Below are 15,270 nucleotides of genomic sequence, written 5' to 3'. Positions count from 1 at the left end.
TTATCAGCTCAAATGCGAATGTTGTCAAGCACTTGTGATGGAAATGGCTACACTGTCAGAGGAATTCTGAACTGAACTGAACTGAACTGAACACCTTCACTTTTGAACTTGTATTGGAGCGAAGGGCATTGATGAAATAACAGAATATGTCTTGTCAATTGAATGGTCTGAGTAAATTCTGCAGTCATGTTCAGGCTCTGAGATCATCGGCTATTAATAATAAAGTCTTCCTTTTTGTGTGTGTGTGTGTGTGTGTGTGTGTGTGTGTGTGTGTGTGTGTGGTGTGTGTGTGTGTGTGTGTGTGTGTGTGTGTGGTAGTTCTCCAAACAAAGGAAGAATTTTCTATGATATCAATCGCACTGGAACTCAAGTGAAAGAATGCAAACTAAAATGAATGTATTCTAATCTGGAGAATCTAAGAAGAACCATCACAGCAAATGTGAAAAACAAAATAAATGCAGCTCCTAAAATTCTGAAATAAACAGGAACTGGTGGAGATAATCATCAGTTCAGACAGCATCTATGGAGAGAGAAGCAGGACTAATGCTTCAGGTTACTGACAAAGGTCTTTGACCTGAAACATTAATTCTGTTTCTCTTTCCACAGATTTGTTGGTATTTCTGCAGCTGTGTTCGTTAACTCAGCTTGCACTACTGGCCCAGCATTAGAGAAGGTAGTTACTTTGCTAGGATTTTCCAGTTCTGCATCCAACTTTAGCAAACCTCTGAATCCCATGATTTTCTACTAATATGGCACAAGCAGAAAATCCTAAGTACATTTCCTTTTCCAATGCCTGTGCCACTACAAGGAGCACATGCTTAGACGTTGGAAGTGGGGAGCTTCAGACTGAATCGCAGTCCCTATGCGCACTCCTAAAAATGAACACTTGAAGCAATTAATGACCAACATGATGTTAGAAAACTCTGAAGGACACACTAATATTAAAGGAGTGTTTCCCTGAGTCATCCACTAGGATCGATGAATGTGAAAAAATGGACTAGAACAAAACTGAATTCCCAGATTAGTCTCGGGAATATTTACAGGAAGGTGTGCTCCACCCCTGCATCCTCTCCTATCCATCTCAAAAAAAATAATTAATCACATTAAGGTTGAATGCATATACAGTTGTAAACTGAGTATCTCCAAAAGCAGTTACATTTAAATGTATACATACCTTCCATTTATGCTGTAAACCTTATGGCATTCCAAGGGTTGGAAACAAGCCACAAAATTGATTAGAATGTTTCAGATTAAAACCTTTCAGTTCCCTGCCGTACAATGCAGCAACGAGCCTAATTTCCTGTTATCAACTATCTTCTCAGCAACTTCATCCAGCTACTATTAATTATTTTCTGTAAAATCCCAGAATCCCAGGCACTGATATAGACTTTTTCCAGCTCATCCATGAACTGGGCTGACCTTTCAGAAAGTACTGGATTTGCATTCTTTGTCACTTTCATCATGCAATTCACCGTTAAGGTCTTTCTGATGTACCTTTTATTTGCAAGACTTCCAATACCAGCTTACCTGGTGTAAAAACAAAACATAATCTCCACAACCGAACGTAATTCTAACATTCATATTTCCAAGTAAAATCCCTTACCTGAAAAATCTGGAGCAGCTTCAAACTGGGCCCAAAGGTAAAACCAAATCACAGGGGCAAATGCAAATCCCACGTGACATCGAAACTGTTTCAATACACTCATTCTGAAGACTTGATAAGAATTGTGAGAGCTTGTAAATTTTCATTCTGACTGGCAAATAGTCATTTCAGTTTTCTATCACATTGGGTGCCAGGTTCCCAGCAGTTGCGATGTGATCATGGGTAAAGAGATGAGTTGGCAGCTTTCTACGATAAGGGATGCCTGTGGGCTGGTACGGTGGATTCTACACTGACTATTTGTTAGATATTAGATAATGGCAGCCATTGGTAAACACTGTCACAAGGCAATTTGCAAGCAGATTCAATACAACCCTCACTGAGAAATTGCACAATGGACAAAGGCAATATTCGTGTACCTCATCTGAGCTTCTGTCCCTGTGATAATGAGTATTAGCAGCCTACTTAATCATAAAGAGTAACAGTTGAGTCTTAGTCCAACTCATCCACACAGTTTTGGTTAAACATCTAAATCAAAAGCTGATTCAATGCAGTAGAGCAATGATGTTCATGAATAGCATGGAAAACGAGGAGTACAGATGAGTTTGCATTAACTCTTTTTCGATGATTTTTCCACTTTTGTTGCATTTTCTATCATTTTTCTTGCTTTTTTATTCTTAAAAATATGTGACAGATTTCCATCTGAGATGGATTTCAAGCTTTCAAATATTTCACGTTTAAACAATAAGAGCAATTCACATCAAAGTGGCATCATCACTTGTCACAGGATCCTTCAGTAATGCCCTTTGGCAGTTTATCGCCAGGCACGGTCAGGTAAAAGAACTACAATTTGACATTGGTACCAACTTTGTGGGGGCTCAACACAAATTGAAGAAAGCGTTTAAGGACTGGAATCAAGGTCAGATTCATAATGCGCCAGTCCAGGAAGGAATCAGTTGGGATCATCCATTCCCCTGTTGGCTCACGCAGGTGGAATCAAGTGCAATTTATATTAGATTTGTTCTCAAAAAGGTAAGTGGAAGAATATCTTCCACTGTTGCATGAGCAACAGAAATGGTCTAAGATCAGGCGTAATTTCATGCTCAGGGGCATCGTAATTGTCATGGACAATTCAACATCTCAAAATTCCTGGTTGATAGGGAAGATTGTTGATACCATTCAGGACAAAATGGGACTTATATGTCAAGTTCAGATCCAATCTAAAACTGGCTTTCTGCACAGACCAATTACCAAAATCTGTCTTTTACCAGAGGCAGAAAGTTTTGATCATTGAATTTTATTTTCTTTTGAAATTTAACCAATATATACTACTATGTACTACTGTGTTTGATTTTTTTCTTTATGGTAATTATTACTTTTAAACATAATAATTAGAGGCCAGTATTATAGGGTTAAAATGTGTTTCATGCCTGCCATTTGTCGGTCTGTGGGGTTTTTTTGTTTAACATTTTTATTCTGTCTTCTAGCAACATCTCTTCTTCAGGACCATAACTAGCTCTCTCTGCTCGTTAGGGAGATAAGGGTATTTTAGTTTCTTGTATTCTGAGAGAGGGATAGTTAAAAAGCTTCTTCCAACACTCTCTTCTTCTTTTCTTTCTTCTTTGGCTTGGCTTCGCGGACAAAGATTTATGGAGGGGGTAAATGTCCACGTCAACTACATGGAGGGGGAGGACGTGGACCTGTCCTCGGGCCTGCGCAAAGGAGCTTTTAGGTGGAGTGCAGTGCTATTGACCATTTAACTACATTTAATACCGTTTAACATTTAACAAAGTTTAATATCATTTAATAAACTTTGGAAAACTCAACTTATCTCTAATATGAATTTGTTCGAATGACTCATAGACAACAACAAGCTTTTAACATCCAAGTGACTATAAAGGAAAGTAGTCATTACAGTTCCAGTGTCAGAAAGGTCAGAAGCCAGGGAACATAGATTTCAATATCCATGGAGAAAGCAGTGGCTCAACAAGAAAATGCACTCTATGTTATGTTCTGGAATGATTTTCTGAACATTGATCAGTCAGGACTCAAAAATAACTTTCTAAAGAATTGGATCAATATATGGAAACTAAATAAAATTTGTTAAGACTAGGTTGCATTAAAGTAATTGTAAACTGTGAGTAGGCACATTCTCATTTGGGGCTGTTTTCCATTACAGTACTTAACATTCTTAATTTTCTCATTCCCAAAGACCAAAGAAGATTGTTTTGAAATTGATTGCATTTTATTTGCTTAACTCTTCATTTCTTTTGGAATTAGAAACATAGGATACATTGTTTTACGTTACAAGAAGATTTGCACACTGCTCTCACAGTGTATATCAATAATAAAGGATTTACACAAACTACAGTACAATAACTTTCATTAGCCAAACTGTACTTTCGATTCAGTTCCGGCACTGTCCTCTGTCTCAAGACTTCAGCAAACGGTAGCCTTGTTTGACCCAATCCATGCGCTGCCTAATGCATCTGCTTGACATGTTGCCAAATATTGGTCAATTAGCACTGAAATGTAAAGATATATTTTACACCAGCAGTTGAAATAGTCTGCAAGCATGCGAGGTTTAGAGGAAGATGGGAACAGAGGACTATAGAAGAGAAAACCTTCCACTGCTCTTCTAAATTCACTGGTCAATATCTTTGTCCCCTGAATAAACATAGTGCTTTATACAGTTCAAAAAGTTAGCAACATTTGTAAGCAGAAAAGGTACCGATGGGTTAAAGCCAGCAGACACCATGCTAGAAAACACTACTGTTTTACAGGGACTAGGGAGGCTCTTAATGCATGCAGAAGTGATGACTCCTGGCTTATGTTTTGATAACTCAATACTTTCCTTTAAATTTATTTCTTGAATTGGAATAAAACTATTCTCATGTAATTTTCCCCCTTCCTTATGCCCCATCCCCAGTTTTCTGAGACCATACTCTTTCTTGGGTTTTAAAGAAATCCCAATAAAGATGAAAAGTAAACTCTTCTTCTCATTCCTAATTCAATCACAGGTCAGAGCACCATGAATTGGCACCACCAATCACCATCTGATCACTATCTTCCAGTCACAGGTAATTGCAGTTTCTGCAGACTTTAATTAATTTGTCTGAAGAAGATCTATTGTCACATCAAGATGAGACCTTTGAAATAGCTTCTTTTTCACCTTTCATATCTACAGTGCCCTTTTGCTTCACTCCTAGTTTATTCACATTTTCCAATGCCTGTTGAAAAAGGCTTTGACCAAAACGGCTTAAACAAAGCACTGCAAAAACAACACCAAGGTGAAAATCTTAGCAGAGATCCCTGAGGGACTTCTGCAAATAAGATTCCCTCTTGTGTAAAAGCATTTTAGTACACAGCTAAAAGATAATCAACTGCATTGTAACATTTATCCTTTCATGAATTCTGCCTCTTGATATATACTCAGATTTGTCTTTTCAGCGGAGACTGTTTTCCAGAACAGTTGGCTTTCAAAACTCAAACCACTGGTGAGGTGAAAGCACAGACCTTGCACTGATTCCATAATACAATGCACTTAACAGGGAGAGAGATTGAGGCATCAGAATTCCACTATTGTTGCCTTCACTCTAACCTGCCTGCCCCTTTAACCTGCATGCCCCTTTCCATTGACCATATGTGATTACAGGAATAGCCCTTATATTTCATGCATCCAGAGCTTTACAATACAGTTGGAAAGGCGACCTCAGCACCATACCAATTCGAACATCATTGCATATTTACAAACTTGGTGGTGTTTCACTCGATACTTTCCAAATGGCAATGTTTATTTGAAAATTAGCTTAAATTATTAAAAGGTAATAGTTTATGTTATAAAATAACTTTGATTAATTGAGTTTATTCAGTCTTAGGAACTCCAACTTTTTTCTCAAATATTGTATTCATTAAAGTACAAGCAAATCATTTTTACAAACTGACACAGGTGCAGTCTAATAGCTTTCAATCTCACCTCCTCATTCTAAACCACTCAACATGGACATGTACTCCGAGTGTTTGACTGTGATGCATGAACTTTTCTATCTCTTTTTGGCATCTCTTGGAATGTCAATGTTTTTTGTGCTTTCAGCTTGCATGCAAGAGACATAAAAATGGACTCCACATGGTCACTTTCTTTTGGATCTTTGGCAGATGTTTCAAACAAAAGCATGTTGTTGGCATCAGCAAAGCGGAGTGCTACATTGGAAGATACCTGGATCTCATTGGTGAGATCACATTTGTTGCCAACCAGCACCCGTGGTACATGGGGTGAAACTGAGTGGTTGTTGCATTCTTGAATCCAAGCTTTCAGGTTTCCAAAGGAGGCCAGTTTTGTTACATCGTATACAAATACCACAGCATGTACATTTCTGTAGTAGTGTTGTACCATACTTTTCCTGAACCGTTCTTGTCCAGCTGTATCCCAGACTTGAATCTAAAAATAAGAAGGAAGAAGTTATAGGAAATTATGGTGTAATGTTAGGACATTTGACGTACTGAGTCGGCTCTGTCATTCAAATCATGACTGATACTGTATATATTTCCTTGCAATCCCATTCTCCTGCCTTCTCCCCATAACCTTTGACATCTTTGTTCATCAAGAACCTACCAACCTCCCTTTAAATATACCTAATGACTTGGCCATGTTAAAAAGAGGTTTTTTTCCCCTTTTGAAAGAAGTAATTTGTTTCCATAGATACCATCCAGTAAACAATGATAAAGAATGGAAGAGGATACTTGAAGGATACACAAGTGGACCCCATTAATACACAATCACTCACCCTAATTTCCCCTCACTGGCCTGAGAGAGAAGAAATGAAATAAATGCTATTGTTTCAGCAATGGGCTATGGAATAGAAATCAAGGTCTAAACACACCTCTAAAACTCTCACAGAATGCAAATTCGAGTGACTTCAGAAGATAATGATGGTTATCTAAGGAAATCTGGCTGGCATTTTATACATGGTATGATAGATCAGTTAGGTAAACAAATATCAGATGATGCTGGAAATAGTTAACAAGTCAAATCAGCACTTGTGAAGAGAAAATTAGAATTAACATTATAAATCAACAACTTGGCATCAGAACTGGATGTTGGAGACAAACCACTTAAATGTAGAAGCATTGAATGAAAATATAACATTGTTTTTTTGGCACTGGCTTCAAAAGAGGTATACAGGAAATTACTCTTTGTAAACGTCACCCCTCCACAGAGTGATTCTTCAACTTGTATTAAATAAATTGGTTTTTTTTTGTTGTTTCAAATGATCATTATGGGCTTAACATGCTGCAGTGTCATTGTCAGAAATCCTTAAGTGAGAGGACAGATAGATCAAACAATTAAATCTAGGATATATAGATGGTAAAGGTGGCAATGCATTAATGGACATTTGGTATCATTTTTCACCATCCATTATAGCAAGACATTGGATGCATGAAAACAATTGACCAGAATAGCATTGATGAAGAAATGATAGAAGCATTTCTATTATTTGTTAATTTTAAAAAAGTTTTGGTAGATTAAATGGAAAATTACTATTGCAGTTTATGAGGGCTTCACTGATAAAACTGGACAAGTATTTTTCAGAAGGTTTGCTTCCTGAAATAAAATTGGAGATTATGATACACAACTTAAAGCTGAATACAAATTGTATAACGACGCTGACACATTGCATTAGTTTAAATGACCTAAAAATGTTTTGTCGCTATTTTTCATTTTTGCTCAGCCTCTTGTATCACTGTCCAACAATAGTCAGACAACATTGATGGATTCCACTTGCCCTGATACCGCTTTTCCATGGTCGCAATGTCCTGGTGAAACCTTTCACCATGTTCGCCATTGACTGCACCAAGATCAGTAGGGAAGACATGTTGCACCTCATGGTTTTGTATGTTTGAAGCATGTTGTCAATCAGCTGGATGTAACCTGGTGCTCAGTAGTTGCAAAGAAAATTGTCAACAACATCTTTAAATGCCTTCCAGACCTAAGACAACGTTGGCATAGCACCTGCACTGAGTGCATGCCCAGGCATGTTTGGACTGACCAGATAGCTTGCTAGTGGCACTATACCAGTAGACTTAAAATATGACAGGAAATCACAAAAATAGGTTATATCTAAAAAAAACTGTACATGTTAGGAAAGTTTTAAGAAGGTTTTCATGACCAGCAGCCTAAAAACTGTAAAATACACCCAAAAGTGTTCAAGAAGCAAAATCTTCATTTTCCAGTGTAATTAAAACTAGTGAACATAGAAGTTGGCACAAGTTCCATTAAAGAATTGTTTGAGCAAAGTCAGAAATAACTGGTCATATGGGATGACTAAAGAGACCATTGAGTAAATGAATAGTTAGGTTTAGGAGTACCTAAATGTTGAAGATTCAGATTATAAACTCACTAACAACATTCATGAATAATGAACACATATACTGGTCAGCATCATTGATTAGGGTTAAATATAGAAAGATATGAAATATTTTATTTAAAAGCCTCATTTTGCTTCAAAATGACAATCAAAATTATTCCATGAATTTTGGTAGAAGGACACAAAAGCACTACAGTACTGTTTTTCCTAAAACTGATCAACATCCAAAGCCTTCTTTGGTTATCAAAGTAACTACACAGGTATCCTGCATATTATAAGCCAATTCAGCAATTAACCTTTTTAATCAGTAAGTTACACAGTCCGTGTTGAAATTATTACTTCCATTTTGACCATCAGCTCATCAAATTTTATTTTAAAAATTAATTCAGTCAATGATTCACCAAGTAGAGCATCACATTACCCAAGTGACAAATCAAACAAAGGAATAAAGGTACAAAGAACAAAAGGTGACAGCATTGCAGCAAAGTGTAGATAGAATTTTATGTTAATTGAATTTACATATACATATCCAACGCGATTAAACAGTTATTTGCCAGACCACTGTACACACACACAGACACTACAGTTCCCTCTTCACACAAACCTCATATATACATAGTGATCCAAAATATAAATATATATTAAAATGATTTACCGATTTCTAGGATTGTTCTACACTCACTGCCTGCAGGGAGAAGCTGTTTCCCAGCCTGGCAGTCGTGGTTTTTATGCTACTGAACCTCTTCCTTGAAAGTAGTGTCTCAAAGATACTGTGGCTGGATGGTAAGGGTCCTCAATGATTCTCTGAGCCCTCTTTAACCACACTCCCTGTAGATATTGGCAATAGAGAGAAGGGAGACCCCAGTGATCATGTCAGCAGTTTTAATCATCCTCCATACTGACCTCCAATCTGATGCTTTGTAGCACGATAATGCAGTCAGCCAGGACACTCTGTATTGTGTTCCTGTAGAATGGTGTTAGGATGGTGGCCAGTAGTCAATCAATTTTTTTTACACAGAACTTGTGTGACTTTTCCAATCTGAAGTGTTCCCCTACCTTCCAGGAGTAGTCATTCACACAAGAATGACCAGAACTCCAAATATCGATATCACACCGCAAGTTTAGGCAGCATACCTGACATGCGGTATTTAAGGAGGCTGGACATCCCATTCATTTGCCCATTGTTCACAGATTGCCTGCAGTTCAATTTAGATGGTAGGCAATCCATGAAAATAACTAAGGAGGTAAAATGTCAGATCGGGAAAGAGTCCCTTATTCCCAAACCCATCTTTTGACACAGACTGAGTTCTGGGAAACTGGGAATAATTTTCTGGAATGCAGAGGCTGTGTATAAAAACATGTTGTTTCATATCTTAAGATCTCTCTTCAGCATTTAGAATTAATAGCCGCTGCTCACTAAACTGAAAGGGTCATAATTTTTAACCAAAGTGGGAATATTTCATGGAGCCAGAAGTTGTGAGAGTGGTCATAAATTAATATTTTTCAACACCTTTCGCAATAACAAAAGGCATTGAGGCTGGAGATTTTAGTTAAGATGGTAAAATTCTAAAACATAATAAGATTAAAAAACCAGGCGCTAAATCTCTGAGGCTAATGAGATGCTACTATGGGGGGCATAGGAGGAGATTGCAGAGGCCCTGATGGAAATATTTATCTTCACTGGCTTAAAAAGAGGGGCCAGAAGACTAGACGGTAACAAGTAAGCAAAGACAAGGAAGGTAATTGTTTTTTTCATTGTCTAAAGCCTGTGGTAGGGAAACTATTGAAAGAATTCTGATTCTTCTACACTTGGAAAGGCAGGCTATATTAGACAATGCCAGCAAGATACTAATGATAGAAGACCTACCTGACTAATTTGATTAAGATTTTAAGTGTAACACTATATACCAGTTTTCAGAACACGACAGCCTGATACCAATGCTTCCTTATATTGATGAAGTCAGTATGCCTAATGTAATGGAATTCAGTAAAGTGTTTGACAAGGTTCCCACATAGAAGGCTATTCCAAAGTATTAGATCCTTCAGTCCAGGACAAGGGTTGCATTGTTAGTGTAGTGGCCCAAGCTTCAAACAAGTGCCATTATTCAGGTTCCTTGGTTCCAGTTTAGCAAGCATCCACTTTGAATAGGCAACCTAAGCCTAGAGTTTGAGAATTTCCTCAAATTTATAATTGATCTTTTACAGGTTGAGCAAGTTCACACCCAAGTATCCAACTGACATTTGAACAGCAGTGATCCACTGCCAAATGTTTATGCTATATCATCAAATGACATAGAAACTATTTCTTCTGCAAGAGATCTGAATTTTATAGAAACCACTTTGCATCTTCTACTGTGATCAATGACAATTTTTCCTAAGGGTGTTCCTATGTCAGACCTTGTGATATTGTTTTATGTAAATGATGCCAAATGAAGTTCAAAGTCAAAATCAAAATTCAAATTTATTGTCAAAGTACACACATAATGTCACATACAACCCTGAGAATTCTTCTTTTCATCTAACTAGATCGAGTAGACAGGGTTGTCCTTTATCACCAGTCCTGTTTATTTTGACAATAGAGCCTATAGCAGAGCTAATAAGACAGGATTTTAAGATTAAGGATATAAAGGTTAATCAAGAAGAATATAAAATAAATCTGTTTGCTGGTGACATATTGGTTTACTTGACAGATCCTATGAATTCTTTGTGTCAACTATATACAAGACTGGAAGAATATGGTGAAGTATCTGGGTATAAGATTAAATGAGATAAAAATGAAATTATGCCTTAAGTTAAGGGCGACTATACTCAGTGTAGCAAGGCCACTCAATTTAGGTGGCCAGATGCTGGAATTAAATACTTAGGTATTCGGGAAGATAACGATTTGAATAATTTATATAGATTAAAATACTTACCATTACTTAATAAAGTTATTGAGGATTTGAATAAGTGGAATATCCTACCTATAACTTTAGTAGGTAGGGTAAATTGTATTAAGATGAATATTTTTCCTAGAGTTCATTATCTTTGTCAGTCAATTCCCATCTCAATTCCTCAAAAAAAAATTAAGGATTTGAATTCGAGTGTTATGGAAAGGGAAAATGGCAAAGGTTTCTTTGGAAAAACAGACTTGGAAGTTTCAATTAGGGGTTTACAACTTCTCCATTTTAATAATTATTTTAAGGCTGCCAAATTGAGATTTATAAATGTACTGTTTGGTGTAGATATTTTGGGACTATATCGAACTTAGTAAAATAGAAGAAATAAATTTACAGGATTTTATTTATAAATGGAATTCTAAATTGTTGGCAAATTGTTTGTTTTGAAACTTTTGATGGAATTATGGAATAAAATTGATTACAAAATAGACATGAGAGGCTTAGTTTCACAATAAATGCCATTATGTCTTAGATGTGGATGAGTATTGAGAGGATAGAGGATTGTTTTGAAGCTGGAACATTTGAACAAATGAAGAATAAATTTAATGTGCCTAATAATACTTTCCTTTGCTATTAACAAGTTAAGGCTTTTTTGATTGATAAAATAGGTCTGAGTTTGATGCTACCTAGCTGGAGCGAATTGGAATTACTGATTTATTATAGTAATATTGGTAAATTTATCTCTGTAATGTATAATTTACTTCAAAAGAAAGACCCCAAAATAGGGTGCAAAAGTTGAGATTAAGATGGGAGGTGAATTTAAATAGATAAATAGATGATAAAGACTGGATGGAATTATGTAAAGATAAAATGACAAAAATTATAAATGTTAGATGTAGGTTGGTTCAATATAATTTTTTGCATCAGTTATATCTGACTCCTCAAAAATTGAACCCCACATTATCAGATCTGTGTTTTAGATGTGGATGAGAGACTGGATCATTTTTACATTCTACTTGGCAGTATCCTTAAGTTAAACACTTCTGGGTGGAAGTTGGTAACTTTTTGGAACATGATCCGATGCTAATTTTCCTGGGTAATATTAAGGTTATAAGACCTAAATTAAAATTAACTATGCATCAAACTGAATTTGTACAGATTGCTTTAGCAGTTTCTAGGAATTGTATAGCAACAACTTGGAAATCAGACACAGGCTTAGAGATAGAGAGATGACATGCAGAACTTCATAGCCTTGAGATGATCACTTACAGTTTACAAAATAAGTATAATCTATTTTGGAAAATATGATGCCCATATTTGCAAAATGTGGGTATGAATGTTTAATTGACTCTCTGAAGACCTCTTGGTAACCTCCAATATTAAACTTTATGATATATATATTGTTTATTTCTTTGACACTCTCCAGTCTTTCTTTTCTTTTCTTTTCTTTCTTTGTTCTTTTTCGAGATGTCTGGGGAAGGAGTGGGGAGGGGGCAGTTTTTGATTACCACATGTATAATCTTTGAACATTTTTTTGAATGAAATATATTTACTGTAAATAAAAGATTCAAAAAAAACCCCTGAGATTTCTTTTTCCTGACAGAATTTCTACTTATTGGTAGAGTAGATATTACTCAGGAAAAGAAATGTACACAAAAGAGAGAAATGTAAACAAGGAAAGAAATGTAAACAAACTAGCTGTTCAAATGCAGAAAAAAATTCAGTAATAAATAATGTGCAAAGTAAGAGCCCTTAAATGAGTCTCTGATAAAGTCTGTTGTTTTGAGTCTGATGGAGGGGTAGCAACTGTTACTGAACCTGGTTTTACAAGCCTTGGAGCACCTATACCTCTTTATTAATGGCAGCAGTGAGAACAGAGCAAGTCCTGGGTGGTGCGGATTCTTGATGATCGCTCCTGCTCTCTGATGAATCCCTGCAGATTTTTTCAATGGTAGGAAGTGTTTTGCTTGTGATTGCGTCCACTGCCTTTTGCAGGGCTTTCTGCCCCCAGTGCAGCCGGTCAACCCACTTTTCACTCCCATTTGTGAAAGTTTTCCAAGGTTTCCAATGTCATACCCTACCTCCGCAAACTCCTGAGGAAGCCGAGGCACTGACACACAATGACATTTGTATATTTGCTCCTGGAAAGGTCCTCCCAAGATAATGGCTCTCAAGAATTTAAATTTGCTCGTCCTCTCTACCTTTCATACCCAGTGATCAGTGGATGGTCCTCTGGTTTTCCCTTGTTTTTGGTGGCATTGCTCTTGCTCTGTTCGTACAGCATTCAGCCAAGTTTTCAGTCTCCCCCCCTGTATGTTGACTCATTGCCCCTTTTTATAAAGCCCACCACCTTGTCAGAAACACAGACATAATTGTTCTAATTCAGCAGACTGTTAACACCTTCTAAGCAGAAGGTGTTGACAGGTTCAACTCCCCCCCCCCCCCACCCCCCCAACCCCCGGCTTGGGTTTAGGAACAGGTCCAATCACCTTCCCAGGTTCTGGGAAGGCATTTGAAACGAAGACATCCTTGGGGAAAGCTGGTGTGCATCTTGGCGATAGCTCACAGAAAGGTTGGCCTCGCCATGAATACAAGAACACTGGACTGGAGAATATTTCTCCACCTGGGAGCGACAGCTCGCAGATGCAAGGAAAGGCGTTAATTGATGATATCACAACCAACCTTGGACCATCGAGTACATTGCTGGTTACCTTGATCGTTTCTCCTTCTATCGTCACGGGCTTCTCTCGGAAATCCACCCCGATCGTGGCTTCGGTCTTATCGGGAAATGTCCCTCCGCAGAATCTGAAGGTCAGACACGTCTTACCGACATTCGAGTCCCCAATGACAATGATTTTAAATATCCGTGTTTGCACTGACAGTTCCAAAGACGAGTCGTAATCCCTGGACACCTTCTTGGATGTGAAGCTCCGGGTCTCGCCATTCGCCGCCACTCGATTTGCCATTTTGGAATTTTCTTTGTGTTAAGAACAAATCTTCAGAAATTTTCTCTCTCTCTCTTCCTCAGGAGGAAAGGGATCCCACATCCATCGATAAAGCAGGATTGCCTATCAAAAGAATACTTAAAACGTTACATACAGAAGAGTCAGGACCGAGACTGTATCCATCTCTATGTTTAGGATAAAGCTACTCCTTTCTTTCCCTCCCTCGCTGGCTCTAGGCGCGTTGGTGGGGTTTTTTTTGCTGGTTAATGGGGCCGCGCAGTCATGGATCAGATGAAATTGACGCAGTGATGGGGGCAGAACGCTGGCCACAAGACAAAGCACGGCGAGCCGACACTCAGCCGCTTTGCAGGGGGCTCGCTTTGCATGCACGGGGGCTCCGTCGTTTCATTCATAACCTAAAATGGCCCTGTCCTTCAAGCAAATCTGAAGCGATCAGATCGAACTTTGATTATTGAAATGTATATCTGATTCTTTCTGTTTTCCAATGACGAGCCCTGCCCAGGTGGTTTCACGAATCTTGCGAGTTACCTCCCCGGGATGAGGGAAGTCATCTGGTCCACCCACAGATGCTCAGTTCACAGACTCCGAGCCGAGAAAGGGGCTCATTCAATCCAAGGAAAAATTATTCTCCAGCTCCTGGAATCAGATGAGACAACCCCGAAAAATTCTGTAGCATAGCATCTTGAAAAATGTTGCTGCCTTTATGCGTTTTCCCAACAAAAAATACACCTCGTCTGGCGTGGAGAGAGTATCTTCAAATTGTATCAAACGTCAAGTTTGTCAAATGAATCTGGAAACGATAACTAATTGTTATGACAGCAGGGTGTAAAATTACCCCCAAAGTATTATTTTTTAAATTTAGTTTTCTAACCAAAAATAACTGAAGGTGAAATGGATCCGCTGCTTAGAACAATTGAAGATGTGGATGTTGACGCTGTTTCAATGGTGCCAGAAGTGCAGATGGTGAAAAATGCCTCTCGTGTCCAGATGCAATTCTAAGGTCCACGGACTGTGGTCAGTTCGTGGAAACAATGGACAATGATGGGTGAGACTGACTGTCAATTGTTTTTATCCCCAGTTCTTCGAGATTTCAGTGACGACCCTGCAAGGAAAGACTGGATCGTTACATGGATAGGAGGGGACTAGAGGGGTATGGACCGGGTGCTGGTCAGTGGGACTAGGAGGGTGGGGATTTGCTACGGCATGGACTAGTAGGGCCAACTGGCCTGTTCTGTGCTGTAAGTGGTTATATGGTTATAAGGGCACTCCTTTTCTTTTGTAGATTTTTTTTTCTTCCTGCCCTCTCCTCCTCGCTTTTGTTCTTCCATATAATTTTCTTTCATGTGATATGGGAACCAATAGCCAGTTATCTTACCCCTTGTCATTTCCAATTCTCTACTGACCTCACTGACAAAAGGCAAAGGAGGAAAAACCCAACACCCAACCCCAACCAACCAATT

General features: G+C 38.1%; 2 protein-coding genes and 1 long non-coding RNA gene across 3 annotated transcripts in view; 1 reads left to right on the top strand and 2 right to left on the bottom strand.

Moving 5' to 3' along the window:
- Positions 1-1,706, bottom strand: part of LOC138741627 (protein eva-1 homolog C) — an 18,860-nt gene extending 17,154 nt beyond the window's left edge. The window contains exon 1 of the mRNA XM_069895978.1: positions 1,604-1,706. Coding sequence (XP_069752079.1) covers positions 1,604-1,706 — 103 coding nt within the window. The remainder of the gene's footprint in view (positions 1-1,603) is intronic.
- LOC138740488 (uncharacterized) overlaps positions 1-7,211 on the top strand; it is a 26,232-nt gene extending 19,021 nt beyond the window's left edge. Inside the window, exons 2-3 of the long non-coding RNA XR_011342948.1 lie at positions 4,621-4,680; positions 5,694-7,211. This is a non-coding gene — a long non-coding RNA (uncharacterized lncRNA). The remainder of the gene's footprint in view (positions 1-4,620; positions 4,681-5,693) is intronic.
- On the bottom strand, positions 3,857-15,270 carry rab33a (RAB33A, member RAS oncogene family). Its single transcript, XM_069893208.1, has 2 exons — positions 13,556-15,270; positions 3,857-6,038 (listed from the first exon to the last, which is right to left on the bottom strand). The coding sequence occupies exons 1-2, from the start codon at positions 13,808-13,810 to the stop codon at positions 5,595-5,597; spliced, it is 699 nt and encodes a 232-aa protein (XP_069749309.1). The 5' UTR covers positions 13,811-15,270; the 3' UTR covers positions 3,857-5,594.

This window comes from Narcine bancroftii, chromosome 8 (genome assembly GCF_036971445.1).
Source record: "Narcine bancroftii isolate sNarBan1 chromosome 8, sNarBan1.hap1, whole genome shotgun sequence".
NCBI lineage: Eukaryota > Metazoa > Chordata > Chondrichthyes > Torpediniformes > Narcinidae > Narcine > Narcine bancroftii.
This window is presented reverse-complemented; position numbering and strand designations above follow the sequence as displayed.